Genomic DNA, 19,265 nt, shown 5'->3' with positions numbered 1-19,265 from the left:
ATCATCTCCTGGTGGTTGCGAATACCTCTTGGTCGGCTGTTGACAAGTTCGAGCAAGTGGATCGAGGCCAAGCCGGTGAGAAAAGCCGACGGTGCTACGGCACTAAAATTTGTCATCAGCCTCGTAATGAGATTCGGCATCCCACACAGCATAATCACAGATAATGGCACAAACTTCGCTCAGGGAGAATTGAAGGATTACTGTGAGACAATGGGGATTCGATTGGACCTTGCATATGTGGCTCACCCACAATCCAATGGTCAAGTCGAAAGAGCTAACGGTCTAATATTATCGGGAATCAAGCCACGCCTCGAAGAGCCAGCTGCGAAGAGCAGCCGGAGCTTGGGCCGACGAGCTGGACGCTGTTTTGTGGAGTTTGCGAACTACCCCTAACGAGTCAACGGGGTTTACCCCTTTCTTCCCGGTATACGGATCCGAAGCCGTGATTCCCTCCGACATCATCCATGATTCACCGCGAGTTTCCGCCTATAACGATGAAACGAGTGACGAGGCCAGACAGCTATCTGTGGACTTGATCGAAGAAGCTCGGAATCTAGCCGACCGGCGTTCCGCCATCTACCGGCGAAGCTCGACGCTATCACGGTCGTCGAGTTCGGAAACGCTCCTTTATGGCCGGAGACACGGTCCTCCGCCTTCGGCGAGTGAAAGACCATAAGTTGCAATCTCCATGGGAAGGACCCTTTGTCGTTAGCAAAGTGCTTCATAACGGATCGTACTACCTTGTCGATTTCCGTGAGCTGAGGGATAGACACGCTAACGCGGCGCCGGAAACGCAAGCGTGAGGATCCGGATGACATCTACGATGAAACAGATCGCCCTTGGAATATAGCACGGCTACGTCCTTTCTACACTTAGCATATTTTTCCGAGTTACAAACTACGTAATAGTTATACATGATCAATGAAATAAAGCTTATGGTTCACTCTTTGAGTCTTTTACCTCCTTTACTTGTTCATTTTAGATCATGTATGTTTTTCCGACTAAAACCGCGAGCTGGATGTTTTCCGCCTAGGCGTGTATAAAAGTTGTGATTTCTAAAATCGTCCTTTAGGACGTAAGCTTAAGTTTTCCGATTAAGTGGTTATCACGTTGCGAACTCGTGGATTCCTAGTAGCGATTTCCGGCACCTATGCACGGGGGCTTGTTTCCGCGGTTATGGACGGATTGCCATTGGGCTTCGTCGCCGGCGGCGGCGTCTCCGGCTAAGGTTTTCCGGCTCGCGGAAGGTCAAGCGGGCAAGCCGGAGAATAACGAGATCAGCACTTGCTTTCCGACAAAAACGAAACATGCACATAATATTAAACGGATAGCGAGGATAAGTGTTTCCGCCCCACGCATAATTGTTTCGTTCCTAGCTACTTAAGAATTTAAAGTCTTATTACAAACCCTCGTTGGGGCCAAAATGATGCAACTTGTTTCATTGTTTTAAACAGGAACTCTACTCGGAGTCCTCCTCTTGGTGCTTGCAGTAGCTGGAGCCGTCGTCACTTGTCACCGGATCCGGCTCGAGTCGTTTCCGAGTTTCCTCCGGAATGCTCGTTCTTTGGACCCGGATCCTTCCCCATAAAACTGCGGCTCGCTTGCTTCCTCCTCCGCGTCGGAAAAACCTTCGGGCAGGTTGTGCTTGTTGTACCGAGACGAGTGATCCACTCGCCGACAAACGGCTCTTCATAGCCTTCGGTTTCCGCGAGAAGGGCGCTCATGTCGGAACTCTCGGGGGCTCCGCGGGCAACTTGCGCCGGATTGAGCGAGGGGAAGAAAGCCTTGCGGGTGGCCGGGACCAAGGAGGCGGCTCCGCGCGCTGAAGATTTTTGCCGGTCCTTGATGAACTCCGGCATCTGTCGCATAAGATTGGTCATCGTATCGATGAGCGAGGTTTTGGCCTTCTTTAGCGATAGAGCCGTGGCAATTCCGCGACAGGCTCCAAACAGTGCATCAATGGAGTTCCGCACTTCCTCGTAGGCTTCCGTCCTCGTCAGGTTTGAATCTTTCGTCCACTCAAAGCCAAGACTTGCTGTGGAAGAAAAGAGGTTCGGTTCCGTCGGAGAAAACATGAAAGATGGTCGGAGCAACGACGCGGAAGAGTGCTTACGGAAGATAAGTTTGTCAATGGCTTCCGCCTCCGTTTCCGGGGCTTTGTTCTTGGCGAGTGTGGAGATCACGCGGCCTTGGCTTCTCTCCAGCTTGTCGATCAACTCCGCCTTCTCGCGGGAATGCTTCTCGGAGAGTTCTCTTCTTGCTTCGATCTCTTTGCTTGAGGATTCTTTCATAAAGTTACGGGAGGGACTCGTTTTCCGCCTCAAGCACCGTGACCTTGGCGGAAAGCTCATCAAGCGAGGAGCGCTTAGCGGATTCTTCGAAGGCGAGACAAGTTGCACGTATTATGCATCATGCATTATGACTTAACACAAAAAGTAAAAAATCCGGATCTTGTACCTTTCGGGCGGGTCTCAAGCGAGCTGGATAGCCTTTTGGCTGTTTTCCGCGTTGCGCGCAGCCCCTCGATCTCCGTGATCTGCTCCCGGCACATGGATGCGCAAATCTTCATGCAATTTCCGTGTGGTACGTGAAGCGGCGGGGAGTTAGCCGGATATTCAAAATCTTGGAGGCTAGCGAGGAGTTCGGTTTGGGATATGAAAATTTTAAATTTCCGTCTAAAGTACATTTTGGGAAAGCATCGGATAATACATGTTATTCGGAACTATATCACCCAATGCTTGGGGGCTAGTATTACCCGCCGCACTTCCCTGTGCTTGGCGAAAAAATCCTTCGAGGTTCTCCTCCGAGTCGGCGAGTTCGCGCACCTCCTCCTCCGGTTTTCCCCATACTTGTGTTCAGCATGACGGAAACCTTCGCGTGACGTTACGCAAGAGTAAGCTTTTGGAGGGACGGAGTTGGTTGAAGGTTGACGCGGGTCGCGTTGGTGACTTGAAGTAGCTTGGCTTTTTGCTCCTGCTCTTCTCCGGTTGGCCCCGCGAAGCGGAGCTTGGCTGATCAGGCGGAGGAATGGGCGAGGAGGTCCCCTTGGCGGAGTCGCCCTGGTAAACGGGATCTTCAGGAATATCGTCAAGGTCAATGACGTCCTTCGGATCCGGCTTGCTGGCAGATGAGGCCTTCGGCGGAACTTCCACCTCAGGAGTGATAGGGACAGAAGCCGGAGATGGCTTGACCTTCTTCTTGGTGACCCTTGGGGCCTTGGGAGGTTGGCTTCCGGAGCTACAGGAAAAGCATGTAAACATAAGAACAAGTGTTAAAACTGGAACTTGGATCTCAGAAGGGAGACGCTTACCCGGAAGGCTTGAAAAAGTGCTTGGATGGCGAGGCTGCCCTTTGTTGCTGGTATTGATCGGCGCGAGGCGCTTCTTTTCCGCCTCGGCTTTCCGAGTAGCCGCGATACTAAGTGTCTCGCGGGGGCGTTTCGTTGGGGAGCCGGAAGGGGCTGGCCTTTTCCTCTTCGCGGGGCGGCCGGCTTCGGGAGCTTCCGCCTCCGATGCGGCTTCTGGATCCGGGTTACCGGTAGATGGGACTCGGAGGAGGTTTCCGAGTTCACTCTCTTCAAGCGCTTCGAGCTAGTGCAAAGATAAAAACTTAGGCAAAGTTTGAAGAAAAACAATAGATCAAGTCCGGATGCCGTACCGCGGTTCCGGATCCCTCCGTGTGGATGTCTTTGTTGCATACGTGAACATGGAGTTCACGCGGGATCTTGAGGAGGAGCCGGATCCTCTTGTCGATAGCGTCGGCGGACGGGTTATCTTTGGTGGCGCGCATTGAGTCTTCGCGCCTGTGTATTCAAACATCAATCGGTCCCTGTGTTGAAGCGGCTGGATCCGCTTGGTAAACCGAGGAGAGGGTCAAATCCTTCCTCGTGAGCCCCTCCTCCGTAAGCTTGCGAGATCCGCCTTCTCGCGCGGTTCGGCTGAGGCGAGTCGGAGAGGTGAGGGCGCTTGTGTCCATGCCGGAGTCTCGTTGGCGGGGCTGTTCTTGAATGTTGGAAGTTTTTTGTCGCTCGCCGGGTCGGAGACGTCCTTCAGGTAGAAGAAGCCTCCGGACCAATACCTCACGGATTCATGGCGATCGGTGTGGGGGTAGACGCGACCGGGCGGAGGAGGAAAGTGATGGATCCGCAAGTTGGCGGTTCGGAAGTTTGGCGGATCTTCTCTTTCTTGACGAGTGAAGAAGTATTGGAACAAGGGAAGCTCCGGAGTTACCCGGAGGTGGCCTTCGCGAGAGAGCGACGTGGTTGCCGATGGCGAGCACGCTATTCGGAGATATGTTATGAGGTTGGAGTCCGTACGTCTTCAGAATCTCCCGGAAGAAATCCGAAGGCGGGAATGAAAATCCACGCTCCACCAGTGCCTTCGTCAGCACCATTTCGTCGTCCCTTGGAGCCGGAGTTGGTTCATCTGGAACTGACCTCCAGCTTCCGGGTTGCAGGAAGCCTTCCGACTCGAGATTCTTCAATTCCATCTCGGTGGTGGTACAGGGCCACCATTTCCCCTTAGCTTCGGAGTCGCGCTTCCGAGCCTTTGATTTCTTGGCAGCCTCTTCTGTTTGCTGCTCCGACTGGCCCGCCCCGGAGGTTTTTTCCGGGTGGGCAGAAGTTCCCTCAGTCTCCTTGCCGGAATCCTTTGAAGGATCCAGCCTGATGGGAACGAAAGGAGGAGGGGCGGAGGAGATTGGCGTCGCCATGATCGGTTCCGAGTTCGGAGGCGGAGTCGTTGAAGACATCCGAAGAAAAAGTTGGCGGAAACTTTCTTTAGTCGGATCCCACTTCATCTTCCCCAAGTTCATCCCTACCAAGCTGCGGTGCGAAAGTTGAGTTCGAAGTTTACCGTAATGGCGTGCGGTGGCCGGAGTTGCGGAAGCTCGTCGGAGTTATGAACACGAAGAACACTGCGGTGGCGGGTGTGCTCCGGTGATGCTCCGGCGGTTCTCCGGTGGGTTCCGGCACGGCGGCGGAGAAGCTCTCGGGCGGCGCTCGGCAGAGAGCAGAGGAGGGGGTGAATGAGGGGTAAAGGGGTCGACGGCTGGTATTTATAGGCTGAGGGGATGAGATTCGTGTTCCGCATCCTGTGGTCGGAACGCAAGCGTCGCGCCGTTGGATGTGTGCCACGTGTCCCGAACCCTAGCGGTAAAAATGGCTAGAGATAAGTTACCGCGCGAATCGCGCAAAAATGGCGCCAGAATTGGCGGAACCGTTTGAGTCTTTTTAAGATTCCGGGTAGTTGCGTGAAGATAAGTTCTCTCATTCGAGCAGGGAGTAACCCGGAGATGTTCTTTTTAACGTCGATGGATGAAGTCCCGCGGGGTGGGAGCATTTTCCGGCTATAAGTTGGAAAAAGAAGAAAAATGCAAAGTTGGAGCTCTTCAAGTTTCTCCGCGTTACCAACGTTTGCCGGAGATTGTAATGGACTAGCAAGGCGGAAACTGCAGGCGAAACTCGGAGAACTCGGGGGCTACCGTTGTGGGTATACTTCATAGGTGTACCATCGACAGGTGCCTAGATCCGGCAAGCCCGGGTGGCCCACGGACGGTGATGAGGCATGTGGCCCATCGGGCGGCCCGGTTGCTGTTGATCATGAAGGAAGAAGTCCAGCCCAGGATCAGCAGGCCGGATCCGTACTGACATAGGAGTAACCCGGATCCATGGAAGCCCGTGAGGAACCCGGATCCAGTACGACGTATATGGAAGGCGGATCCGTGACGTGCACGGCAACATATTGTACTGTATTTAGACTGTCTGTAATCCGGCTAGGACTCTCCATGTAAACCCTAGATCCGTGCGCCTTTATAAGCCGGATCCCGGGAGCCCTAGAGCGACAACCACAACTCATTGTAACAACGCGAAAGCGCCCAGATAATTCCGGACAAGCGGCGAGTAGGCCCTGTCATCGTGCGGGTGTTCCGAAGCTGGGTAACTCGCGTACCACCGTCCCGTGTGCACTCCGCCCTATGGCCCCTACTTCTTCTCCCCCTCGTGAGGATCCCTCCTCCGAGGTTCCGTCGATTAGGCAACGACAACTCCCTCCTCATGGGAGACAGCAGCGGTGATGAAGATGGCGGTGGTGTCGATGGAGATGCCTTCCGGGGGCACTTCCCCGTCCCGGCGGCGTGCCGGAACAGAGAGTCCTGTCCCCCAGATCTTGGCTTCGCGATGGCGGCGGCTCTGGAAGGTTTCTCGTACCGTGGCTTTTCCGTATCGAAGATTTATGTCAGGGACCTTTAAATAGGCGAAGAAGCGGAGTCGGAAGGCTGACGAGGTGGTGACACAATAGGGGGGCGCGGCCCACCCCCTGGCCGCGCCGGCCTGTCATCTGGGGGCCCTGTGGCCCCCCTCTGGTGGCTCTCGGGTGTTCTGGAAGCTTCGTCCAATTATAAGATGCTGGGCGTTGATTTCGTCCAATTCCGAGAATATTTCCTTACTAGGATTTCTGAAACCAAAAACAGCAGAAAACAGGAACTGGCACTTCGGCATCTCGTCAATAGGTTAGTTCCGGAAAACGCATAAAATCATTATAAAGTGTGAACAAAACATGTAGGTATTTTCATAAAACAAGCATGGAACATAAGAAATTATCGATACGTCGGAGACGTATCAGTCACCGGAGCTCACTCCGGTGAGCTCTACCACGACAGCGAACTCCGGCGAACTCTCCAAATGATGCTACGGGATGCAAAATCAGGAACCAGTGGGTGCAGGAGATGCGCAAAGTCACCTTGGTGCTGATGGTTTGGTCGATGGAGTCAGGGATGGTCGGAGACGGGCGCTATGCCGCGGATTCCAGCGATGTGCTGAGAAAGGGAATTTCAAAATTGGCGTTGCACCGGCCTCCCCTTGATGCTCTGCTCCTCCAGATGACTCTACTCGATCAGGCGCGTCGATTGAGCTACGCCATGAACTTCGGGGGGATCTTATCCATCGTCGCCACGGTGGACGCCGGCGACTGGTTGCAGATGGTTATGAGCAGTGTATGGACCTAGAGGGGATAGGGATGGCCTAGGATGATCAAAGGCGGCACGACGCTTCTTCTCAAGGTTTTATAGGACGAGGAGTGTACCGAGGCCACGACACGACGACGGCGAGGTTCGGGAGGTGTCGGTGTCTGGAAGGTTTGTTCTGGGCGAAGATCTTTTCGTGCTTGGATAAGCATGGACAAGGACGACCTGTTGGTCACCCCAAGACGGTCATGCTCGATCAACTAGGTTGAATTCGTCGATGGAATTGTGCCAGAGGGCGACGCCGTGTCGATCCTGGAGAGGAAGACGAAGGTGGTTTTCTTCCTCCCGTGTAATACCGAAACGGTATGTTGAGTTGGGTTGGGTCGGTAGGTGGGCTACTCCTGGGCCAACTACTGGGCTGCTGCGCTAGCTGGCAAGGTAAATCCTCTCTCTCTTCTCTTATTTATTTTCCGTTTTATTTTCTGCTTTGAATTTGGTAGTTGAATTCAAATTTGAAGTTTGTTTTGTTTTGCAGGTTCTAGAATATTTGAATTATAAGTATTACTTGATAATCATACTTACTGCATATCTTTGTTGTCTAAACAAATACTTAATATGTGATTAACTTGGTGTTCTTGTGAGGTGCATTTAAAATGTTAAAATGGATATGTATTTAAGGGTTTATCTCAATTCCTATGTAATTTAGGAACCAAATCTGTTTGATTAATTTGAGAATTTATAACAGATGCATGGTAAACATAACATTTGATTTTGCTAGTACTTAACAATATGGATTGTTCACAGGTAATTTTCATTATGGTTAGAGTTTCATATACTTGGTCATGAGATTGGAATTGTGTTATGATTTCACGTGGAGAATTATTTCTATGGTTTTAAGAAGATGGCTAAGAAAGTTCTATAATCACTAATCTGGTTTCAGTAAACTTTAGCTTGAACTAATTAAGATGGATCCTATGTTTATAATTAGCAATGCATTTGCTAATGATTGTTTAATTTATAGAACACTACTTCATTTGGTCTACTAGGATGGAAAGGTAGGGTTTAATATTTTATGTGAACTGATTCCTAGGTGAAAGGTTGGTTTTGCATAAGCTTTATTAAGTTGAAATACAAATAGGCATGAGGTATGGAAGGGTTATACTTATAATCCAAAGTGATACTTGGATTGAAATGCAAAGATAATCTAGGGTTTTAATGGTGATCACCCATGTGATACACAACTAGTATTTGGACAAGGGCATAAGCTAGGGTTATGCTAAATTGGCTAGGGTTACTCCTCCTCACTTAGGTAGAATTCTTTTATCAAGGCAAAGCTAGGTTTGTCTCAAGTGTTTGGATAGGCGAGGGTTTAAAACTAATATCATAACTACTCTACACAAGGCATGAGTATTGGTCTGGATTAACTACTATTGATATATTTATCATTTCATGAGAAGGATGAGATCTTTTGATCACATATATAGGTTCAACTTAACATCTCAATTTATAAGGTAAGATCATGCATTAGACATGATCAACTAATCCTCACTAATTTCACTTTATTATTCCTCTCATCACATTCACTTAGGTTCTTAGGGTTTATGATCATCACCCAATTTGTAATGATCAAAGTATTGGCCTCATAACAATTCATTGGGTGAATTATGGTTCTCTCTCCAAGATCAAGTATAAGTCCATATACTTGAATATACCTATTTAGGTTGAGCTCTTCTGAATAGGTAGGGTTCCTCTAGGGTTTATGATCACTACCAAGTTGTAATGATCACAACACTTGCCTCTCTATATAATTACTAGAGGAATAGGTTCTAACTTACCATCAAATGTTAGCTAGGTCAAGTAGGGTTTAATACTTGACTTATATTTCTTGTATCATTGGTTAGTATCAACAAGTACCTCAATTGGATAAGGTTTAAATAGTAATCTAGGTTCTATTCAATGTATAGAATAAGCATATGAATGATTCTCTCATTTCTCTAGGTTTAATGGTATGAGTTGGGAAACAAGGTTGGAATGGTCAAGGTTAATGAAGAATGAATATGAATGATCTTGACTTGGTTCAAGTATTGTAGTTGAAAAGATATACCATGTGACTCATGGTAGGAACATTTATTTAGTAGAAGACATGGATAAGATAAGTAAAGAATAGTTTCTTAATTAATTGTGTTCTTTGATTTAGAATTGAACAATTATTCATGTGTTGTTGTAAGAAATGGCATGTTGAGATTCTTTATAAGATCTTGTAATTGATCCTTACTTAAGGCGTTGTTTGTTGTAAATCTACTTCTATTTGATCTAGCCCATAGATCAAATGATCTCTACCCAAAACAAGGTTTTAGCAAAGGTCACAGTGAAGTTTATAGCGCTTGACTTGATGATCTACTTCAATTCCAGCACGTCAAGTGAAATTTCAGTTACTGTGGTAAATTTTATTTGAAAGCGCGAAAATTCCCCGGATTTTCTATGCATGAATGCAATGCACACTTTGGTGTTCTCTCATTTTATAGCCTCTAAACATGGGATATTACAGAAAAGCATAGTGATGACTAGCCTAGAGGTTGTCCTTCCACGAGCATCAAACAAATGATACGTGTATGCAAATAATCAAATCGGCAACTGAACTTCAAATACTTGTATATATAACTGAAAAGCTAATCTTTCTATTTTTAATTTAATAGGTGATCCCATTTCTCTTTACATGCAGTCTATCCACCTCATCAAGCATCTCTAACCAATCATAACTTGCCATGTCATTTAAGCCTCCCACATCATCTTCACCACGTCATCCACCGCAGTACATCAAAATAATTATTGTATGATTCTCCCCTGTTAGAGCAATTCCAGTAGTGTAGCCAGCTGTTGGCTATAAGCCAAGTGCCATGTCATCTATAGCCAACTTAGAGTTAACATATACAATAGTGAGCTATAAAAATGTAGCACTTTATCAATATATGACCCACCTTTCACTCTCACAAAGTGCCTAGGAGCACGTGCAAGAGCTGACTCTTGAATAAGAGCCCACTCTTCTTCTCTCTCCTCCTCTCTCCTCCAACTAAGCAATAATATACTATTTTAATCTTTATAGCCAGCTGGCTAGGACTTATTGTACTTGCTCTTAGTACTAACGTCAACACCACCATTATGCTGCCATTCGCCATGTTCACTTCATTCTGACGAAGGGAGTAGCCCATTAGTTCAGTTCACGTTCAGCCCATTAGTGTTTCCGTTTCTGTTTTTCGACGCTTCTTATTCTCATGGAAATAAAACTGACGTGTGTCCTTTCCAATGCCCCCTCCTCCTCCTTATTTTTCTTGTAGTTAATTCCAGTCCCCATGAACCCATCTCGCCTCCCAATGGCCACTTCTCGCGCACCCGCCTTTTCATTCACCGGCCGGCACACGGGCCTTCATCTTCTCATCCTCAGCTGCAAGCCACCCCCGCACCGCCCTCTACATCTACCGATTAACTGAATCAGGAACCATGCGCCGCATCTGAAGGTCGGCATGGTGATTTCGAGCAGCAGCACCGCGGCCTTGACGGCCTTCTCAACATCAACATGGTATTCTAGTTTAAATGAGGAGAGACAATGACCGTCCGGATGGCAATTTTCTTTCCTCTCTACTGTGAGATGCTATTGATGAATCTATTTGCTCCAGATAATTTCTCGACCATTGTAAAAAAAGCACTCTAGAAATACGATGTATACATGATTAGATGAATTTTGCACGGTTTTTACAGCTCGATATTCCTGAACACATCTCCAAGGCCTCACTGTACCGATATATGCTCGTCTTCAGTTCAGCTTGGCGGTGTGGAGTCTGAATCATATGACAATTCATCGGTAGATTTCAGATACCCCTCTCAACTTTTCAAATCAACACCTTAAGTTGGTGTTGTTCATTCATATGTGATGATCGGCTATCATGGTTAGCGGAAGTCAGTCTGATGGGCTAAACTGGACTTGCAGTAAGTCCTACAGTATATCACTATTAACTATCTTCACATCCTTCTCAGATTCATACGTGATTCCCAATTCTAGCTATGCCATATTTTAGCAGGAGGTTGCCTGGAGCCTTCAATTTGTAGCTACGGGACCATGGAATCAGGGCTTTCCTTCAAGTGCCCAATCTCTGATTATTTTTCATTGTAGAAGCATTATATGAAATATTTGGCAATCAAATCTCGATTCATTTGAATTCATTGGTTAATTAAGTCAGCATGGTTGCAAGAAAATACAATATGTTCACCATCTCTTATTATGTGAGTCTTATGTACCCACCACCATGCCGTTTCTTTCATCTGATTGTTTCTCTACAAGGTGGAATAATTTCATTGAAATACTAATAAGTTGGGTGACCATGCAAGAATATTTACCGATCTACATATTCCACTTTATATTTTGTAAGTGCCCTACAACTTGAAGTGTGTGAGGTTTTTTGGATTTACATTCATATAAATCACCTATTTTTTCTACAATATATGCTTACTTCATTTCGTAGGTCGTATTTACCTTATTTGTGTTGCGCATGGATATTCATTTTCTATACAAGCTTTTTTTTGTTAACCTACGAGTTATCATAATCATAAATAGTTTATATTATTATCTAGCTAATTATTCTAGGAGAGATCATTTGCAGATACTTAACAAATTATGAAACAAATATTCGCGGGGTATCATCTAGTTAAGTTAGCAACGCAAGCATATGTTTCTTGCTTAGCTTAGGGAGAAGAAAGACACAATTGCACATGTCAGAAGAGTTTCAGGAGATGAGATTACCCAGCTTCCTCCCAGTTATTACCCAGCTTCCTCCCAGTTACAACTTTTGGCAGTAAATGTTTTGCAGCTCTCGCCATTAGAACTTTTATGCAGTAAATTCTTGTTGCTTTCCAAAGTTTCTTCCCCGAGGTAACTTCACAAGTTACTGGAATTACAAAGGAACTTTAGACATAATAGAGCAAACTTATGCTCAATACCAAGAATTACAAGTCGATGAGCCGAGCCGAGTAGTCGGGTACCGACTCATAGACTAGTCGTGACTAGTCTAAACTATTGCTCTTATAGTCGACATGTACTTCAGCAATAGCTAGTACCAAATACTATCATATATGACAACCAAATAAGAGATTCAATAACTAAAACTCACATAAGTTTAACACAAGTTATCTCGTCCAGGTAAATTCTTCCCAGCCACCTCACTTGAGTCGATCGACTCAATCAGCAGGACTAGTCTAGACTAGTACTTCGACTCATCGACTCAAGGAACTAATCGAGTTGACCGACCTAGTCGACAGTCAAGTTACTACTCATAGACTAGTCGCGCAACTCGTCTAGACTAGTTGTTCAACTCATTATCCATGCTCAATACAATGCAATATTCAGGTACAAGCACACGGTCTACATATAATAGCGCAACGTCCAGGCATCAATTTGAAGGGGTCCCACACTGACAAATTGTGGATGTGCTCTTTGAGATGGCAATCATGCCAACGACAATTACTCCTGATTTCAAATTGAACATCTTGAGAAGCACTGTTTTCCACTTGCAGTAGTCTGTGTTGATAAGCTACCGGTTCATTGCTGTAGTCGCCATATGCTTGAAATTCTATTTTGCTGAGCACTTTTGCATTCAAAACAAAGAACCTGGCAAAGTCAACCTGCTTCTCATGGCCAGAGTAATCTCGCAACACCACTTGTTTGAGATGGGTCTGAAGGCATTCAATTGGATGTAGTGGGTCATACTGAGGCTCACATTTCTTATCCATCTCATAGCGAGAGCATAACTTCAGAGAGAAAATAAGAAGCATATTGTTAAAGATGTTGCTAACTAGATTAGATAATATGCCAATCAAATCAAAACAGATATTTAAAGCAAGCAAAGATGAATAGACATAGAGTTTTTCCAAACAGGGGAAGAACCTGAGGACGCTAAGAACTGCATTCAATTGAGAACTACAAGAACCGACGGCCAAAACCTTTACAGTGCACATCGAGTTCGTCATGCTAACTGGGCTCAGTCCCTGATAAAGAAAAAATGAACATCAAAACATAAATTATCTGTGTGTGGGAATGCTGGATTTTGGCTGTTGATACCTTGAAAACCTGAATTTTGGAGAAATCACGTGAGAAGGGGCCTAATATCTCTAGTTTAGGTGCCCTCATTATCCGGATAGTCCGACAACCATTTCCGCGAGGCAATAATAGCCTTTTAAGGCGAGGAGCGTCCTCAATGACCAATTCCGTTTTCCGAAAATGGTTGCCCTCTAAGCCAATGCTACGAAGAGTCGCGGAACTAACACGGAGGCAACCCTCAGCACGAACTTTCGACACGAATAAGCTCTCCAAGGCATGGCAGCGAGAGAGTAAGTTATGGAAGACGCCCCCGGAGATGGAAAGGCTAAGCAAGGAGAGCTGCTTGAGGAGAGGAAAACGCATACATGGTGCGATCTGATCGGGGAAATTGATATGGCTGATCGTGACAAAAAGGAGAGTGGACGCGGAGCGGAGCAGGGATGGTAGCAGCAGGTGGCTGGACGGAGGTGGCTTGAAGCATCGGATACTAAGCTCCTGGAGGTTGGCGAGGGCTCGGGAGTGGAACCAGCTCCCCAGTTCAGAGTAGAGGTCGCCGCCGCGGGGTAATCCGAGGAAAAAGAATCTGCGGGCGGAACCAGGATGCTCAGTGATTATCTTGGAGACAGCGGAGGGAGGGATGAAGCTGGGGAGGAAGATGGGGAGGCCGACCGTGAGGTTGAGGGGCGCGGAGCGCCAGAGGTGGCGCCATCGGCGGGAGAGGGCCTGCGTGCGGCCGCCGTCCTTGGTGGGGAGGAGGGAGATGATTGTGCCGAGGATATCATCGGGAAGGCCGCTGATGAGATCGCTGGTTACATGGGATTCCGCCGCAGCCGTCGCAGTCTCCTTCTCCATTGCCGGCGGCTGGCGAGGCGGAGAGGGGCTGGGGTTTGTCGGAGGCCGGCGCTCGGTGGTTTTGGGTTTCTGGGCTTTTCATTTGAATCTACCCAACATAATAATAATACTACTCTGAGAAAGGGAAAAAAATAGAGACCTTCGAAAATGGTGGCGCTCACTTCCTTATCCCCACATTCGCCGAGGCCTTCCCCGTCTACGGCAAATCCTCGCCGCCGGCCACCGCCGCCTCACGTCACCGCCCCACCCCGCGGCCACATCCGTCCCACCGCCGCCGTCGCTTCCGCCACCACCAACTCCGACGGCGGCACCGCCGACGACTACCACTCCACCATCCGCTCGCTCAACTCCCACGGCCGCCACGTCCCCCGCAAATCCCTCGGCCAGGTCCGTCTCCTCGCTCCTTCATGAAACCCCCTCTGTGTACTTACTGTGGGCCGACGCGCGTTTGCTTGGCTGGATTGCAGAACTACATGCTCAACACGAGGGTGAACGAGGAGCTGGTGGCGGCGGCGGGGGTGGAGGAGGGGACGTCGTGCTCGAGATCGGCCCGGGGACGGGCTCGCTCACGGCCGCGCTCCTCGCGGCCGGCGCCACAGTCGTCGCCGTCGAGAAGGTCAGCTCATTTCAGTTTGCCAATCTAGCACTACTGCTCGATCAGTTTGCAGTTATGCTCATGTATCCATGAATTCGATTTGGTTCATGTACTCTATTCTTCCTCGTATATTGGTAGTTTCACGGAGATAAATCTTCCCACGAGATTTTTATGTAAGCTACATTCGCTGGTATAAGTTCAGTGAGACTTGGATTTGCTTGCTTCTGAAGATTATTCTGAAAATGCATAAAGCACTTGTGGAGTTTCGTCTTCATTTCCGAAGTATTATTGGTATTTGGTAGCTTCCAGTTATAGTGCCCAAACAAGTTCGTTTTCAAATTAGCCTTGGAGCCTTGGGATGCAACAACTTTAAGACTTATCCTGCGATACAAGCAGTGAGAAATAGCTTGCACTTTACTTGTTCTAATTGCTTTGGCCTATAATCTGAAATGCCATCTTGTTCCATGTTTGTTTGGTGACAGGATAAGAATATGGCTGCCCTTGTCAAAGATAGGTTCGGATCCACAAATCAATTGAAGGTATTGTCTTCTTCTCAAATGAACCTGCTGCATTATTCATTCTGTGTTCACTACTGACATTATATTGCTATAAACAGTGTTCAACATAAAAAAAAAAGTAAAGGTAAAATCATCCCTGTGCCTTCTGTCTTCATTCACATTTTTTTTCCGGAGATGTACAACTCGGGTAATAGGCACAAATTCCACCACTCCTGATTGAGCATATCTTGTACATTCTGCATAAAATAAATAACTTTAGTTTACGCACGGTACATCATGGAACAGTTGTGAATGGATGGTTCATGGTTGTTGACATGCAACGTCTCAGGTGCTAAGCTCAAAACTTATCACTTAATGGGTACACTGTGATCGCCACTCTGGCAGTCCGCACTTAATAATTTGCTCTTATGGCGACACAAGTATTACAACCGGCCGTGCCTGTGTTTTCTTAATAAGGACTGTGTTTACGGCTCTCTAGTTGCTACTCTGAATATCTAAGGCGATAAATGTTACTGCTTTAATAATTTGTTCTTCTGGTCACTAGAGATCGATTGTGTTTTCGCCTATATAAATATATTACAAAGCTATAGATTTGAGTTAGATTTTGTCATATTTACAATAAACTTAGTTGTCGATGTATAATGACTTCAAGAAGTTAACGCAGATCATTGAAGAAGATATCACAAAATTTCATGTCCACTCCCATTTTCTCCCTATCCTGGAGGAGAAATCTCATCACAAGAAGAAATATGCCAAGGTCTGCATTAATGTTTGGGTTTGCCTGTATTTCACTTAACTTTTCACAGAATTAGATAACTATCGGAGATGAAAGTGCTATTGTGCTCTCATAAGTACATGACACTTCGTACTTTGCAGGTTGTGTCAAATTTACCATTCAATGTCAGCACTGAAGTTGTCAAACAAATCCTCCCAATGGGGGATGTTTTCTCTGTCATGGTGCTTATGCTTCAGGTTTCAATCACCTCAACCTTTCCAACTAATTACGTGCCAATGTTGGTTCAGAAGATATTGACTTTTTGTTTGTTATTTGTTTCTTCATTACGATGTATATTTTAGTTTTGTATTTTAGAAAGACTCCTTATTTATGTTCCCTATCTGTTTTGAACATGGTAAAAAAATTATGCATCTTATTTCGTCTACTATCACTTCTGATGAACTTTTTTGTTCGATTTTCCTTCCTGCGGGTGTGTGGTTCTTTTTAGTCTTCAGTATTTACGGCGATCCAGTACACATTTAATAGAAAGTTTCATCTTAGCAATTCTTCATTTCAGGATGAAACAGCGCTACGCCTTGCAAACGCTGCAATACAAACACCTGAGTACCGACCTATCAATGTATTTGTGAATTTTTATTCTGGTAAGTGGGTCTCCCTTTAGGCCTACCTTTTTGAAAACTTCATATCACCTGAGTACCGTCCAGGATTGCCAATTGGCTTACTCTTTTATTCTCTTTGTATAAATAATTCATGCTTCTATACATCCTTTCTTTCCCTTTCTTGAGGGGTACAGTAAGTGAACTCTCATTGGCAAGGATTTGTCAGGTTGGGCTTTCTCCAAGGAACTCTTGCCTTGACAATTACGAATCACCTGAATTGATTTCCAAACCTTTGGTTATTATGCCTAGTTATTTAGACGGACACTGCGCAGACACACAGTTATTAATGACAGATACATTTTCTTTGTTTTTGTAGAACCTGAGTACAAGTTCAAGGTTGAAAGGGCAAATTTCTTTCCTCAACCGAAGGTAAGCAATTTCTTATTTCCAGTGTCCTTATGCACGGAATATTGCTACAGTCACTTGTAAATACTTATCGCAGATGCCATATGCAGGTTGATGGTGGTGTTATAAGATTTAAACTAAAGAACGCTGGAGAGTACCCACATGTTTCTTCCAACAAAAGTTTCTTCGCAATGGTGAGTCAGACTGAACAATAAGTTTCCTGCCTCTTACATTCCAGGTTCAGCTAACCCCCAGCTGTTGGGAATAGCCATTAAGACTAGCTCCTGCACTTCAATTTCAGGTGAACTCCGCGTTCAATGGTAAGCGCAAGATGCTTCGGAAATCACTTCAACACATATGTTCTTCGGCTGACATCGAGGCCGCTCTTACCAATATCGATCTTCCAGCTACGGTAAGCTCTCCCTCATGTCCTCCCAATAGCCCTCCTTCACTCTCATGTGCTTAATTCACTATTGCTTGCAGGCTAGACCATCTGATCTGGTGATGGATGATTTCGTGAGGTTGCACAATCACCTGCCAAAAGTATGACTGCCCCTGCGTTCAAAATGTATATGGAATCATTGTGTTGGTTCGCTCGCAGACTCGCTGCATTAAGCATGTCGCTAAAGTGTTTTGCTCCCCAGTTAGAGCACACTGCAGCTTGCAGGTAGGCAAGTAGATTGACTCAATCTATTGTTCTTTAATCCGAGATTGATTCTCCAAATCATTTCAGATTCTGCTTGTTTACAGGGACTGGATAGTAAACTCCAGGGGTCCCATGGCCTTCATCTGCATTCTGCAAAAAAATATGTGTCGCAGCACCAGTCAGCATGGATAATCATGGTGATTGTGCTCCATCTTCGAAAGCAATAACAATATGCATGTTGTGATTTTGTTCGCGCAGGAATCTCAGGGTTTTCCTTACTGCAGATGACATGTACGCAAGAATGAACATACACAGTGATCATGTGTATACAACCTCTTGTACCGATCTTGGCAAAATGGAGGCTGCAATGTAGAGACCAAAGGTGTCTGTCAGGGCAACCTTTGACCAGGCAAAAGATGCTTGCTACATTGTAAATTGCCAATGCTATTCATGTGTGCTGAGGCAGATATATGTATTGCTGTTGTATTTGGGGTTGAACTTTGAGTTGAAATTGCACCAAAAAGATGTAGATATTCATGTTGAGCACAAAACTCTGTTGACATTCTGGCCGAGAATGCTCTTTTGATTATTGCTATTATCTTTGCTGGTATTAATATATGTAATGCTAGTAAAACACTATCTTCCAGGCCACTAGGATTTTCCTGTGATTTCGGTGTGTTGGATTGTTTCGTTTCAGTTTTATATTTAAACAATGCTCAAAGCTGTTGGATTGATCTGTCAGGTTAAGATACTGTCAGGTTCAGTTAACAAGATAAAAGAGATTTTCAAAAACACTTAACGTTAAGAAGAAAAGGGGGCCCACAGGACCAACGTCCAGGATGACCTTTTCTGTACGTGACTTATCTCTAAACGCCCTGATCGGGGGCGTCGCTAACCAACTAATGGTTCGTGGCCCCCTGTTGCATGCGCACATAAAAGGGGGAGCTAGGGATGGCAATGGGTACCCATGACCCGTGTACCCGTCGGGTAAAAACCCAATAGGAATATGGGTATGGGACAAAATATTACCCATGGGTTTGTAAACGGGAAAATATAATACCCATCGGGTAGGGCGGGTACGGGTATGAGATTGTACAACTCATACCCACGTACCCATTTACCCATATAAATTTGACAAGTGGGCAGCCGTAATGTTTTGAACTGCTTAATTTTCCCCTAACTGTGCCTTCACATTGCTTGGTTCAACCTCGCGCTTTCTGATCTGACAATCGCCGATAGGTTAGTGAGGATTAGACCACTATTTGGATTGCTTTACCTCATATTTTTTTGAACAACTTGATACGTTGTAAGCGCGGGTATTTTTTACCCACGGGTACCCATTTACCCTGCCGGGTGACGGGTATGGGAAAAACTTGTACCCGTTCGCGGGTATGGGTACGGGTGACGGGTAAGATTGAAGGCGACGGGTACGGGTATGGGATAGCTCTACCCGTACCCATACCCTGCGGGTGCCATCCCTAGGGGGAGCCCCGGTGGCTAGCGATCTCAATCGGTTAGTTGCCTAGTCTCGCTGCTCCCCAATATTCCTAAGGCTCTGCGATCGCAGTTCGCGCATAAGCAACGGGAAGGCTGGAACCTCACTGTGCTGTTCCAGGGCAGTGCAGGTGGCGGCCTAAGGGAATCAGGAGGATCTCCAGATCGTCATCGACCACAAGTTCGTCATCAACACTGCCACACCAAGCCTGCCTCACGCAGGCGTCGATGGGATCGTCAATGCCCCGTAATGCATCCCTAAACCTTCTCTGTTCATGTTCACTAGGTGGCTGCCTTTCACGTTCTTGTGCTACTCATGAGGTTTTAGACCTAACAATGGTATCAGACGCCTAGTACTGCTAGCACTAGAAC

The 19,265-nt window shown here is 46.5% G+C and overlaps 1 protein-coding gene and 1 pseudogene across 1 annotated transcript in view; one reads left to right on the top strand and one right to left on the bottom strand.

Moving 5' to 3' along the window:
- Window positions 1-13,900, bottom strand: part of LOC124689296 (putative F-box/LRR-repeat protein At5g02700) — a 43,523-nt gene extending 29,623 nt beyond the window's left edge. The window contains exon 1 of the mRNA XM_047222851.1: window positions 13,070-13,900. Coding sequence (XP_047078807.1) covers window positions 13,070-13,900 — 831 coding nt within the window. The remainder of the gene's footprint in view (window positions 1-13,069) is intronic.
- Window positions 13,901-14,047: 147 nt separating this feature from the next.
- Window positions 14,048-18,038, top strand: LOC124691381 (annotated as a pseudogene).
- The last annotated feature ends 1,227 nt before the right edge of the window (window positions 18,039-19,265 follow it).

Source organism: Lolium rigidum, chromosome 2, assembly GCF_022539505.1.
Source record: "Lolium rigidum isolate FL_2022 chromosome 2, APGP_CSIRO_Lrig_0.1, whole genome shotgun sequence".
Taxonomy (NCBI): Eukaryota; Viridiplantae; Streptophyta; class Magnoliopsida; order Poales; family Poaceae; genus Lolium; species Lolium rigidum.
This window is presented reverse-complemented; position numbering and strand designations above follow the sequence as displayed.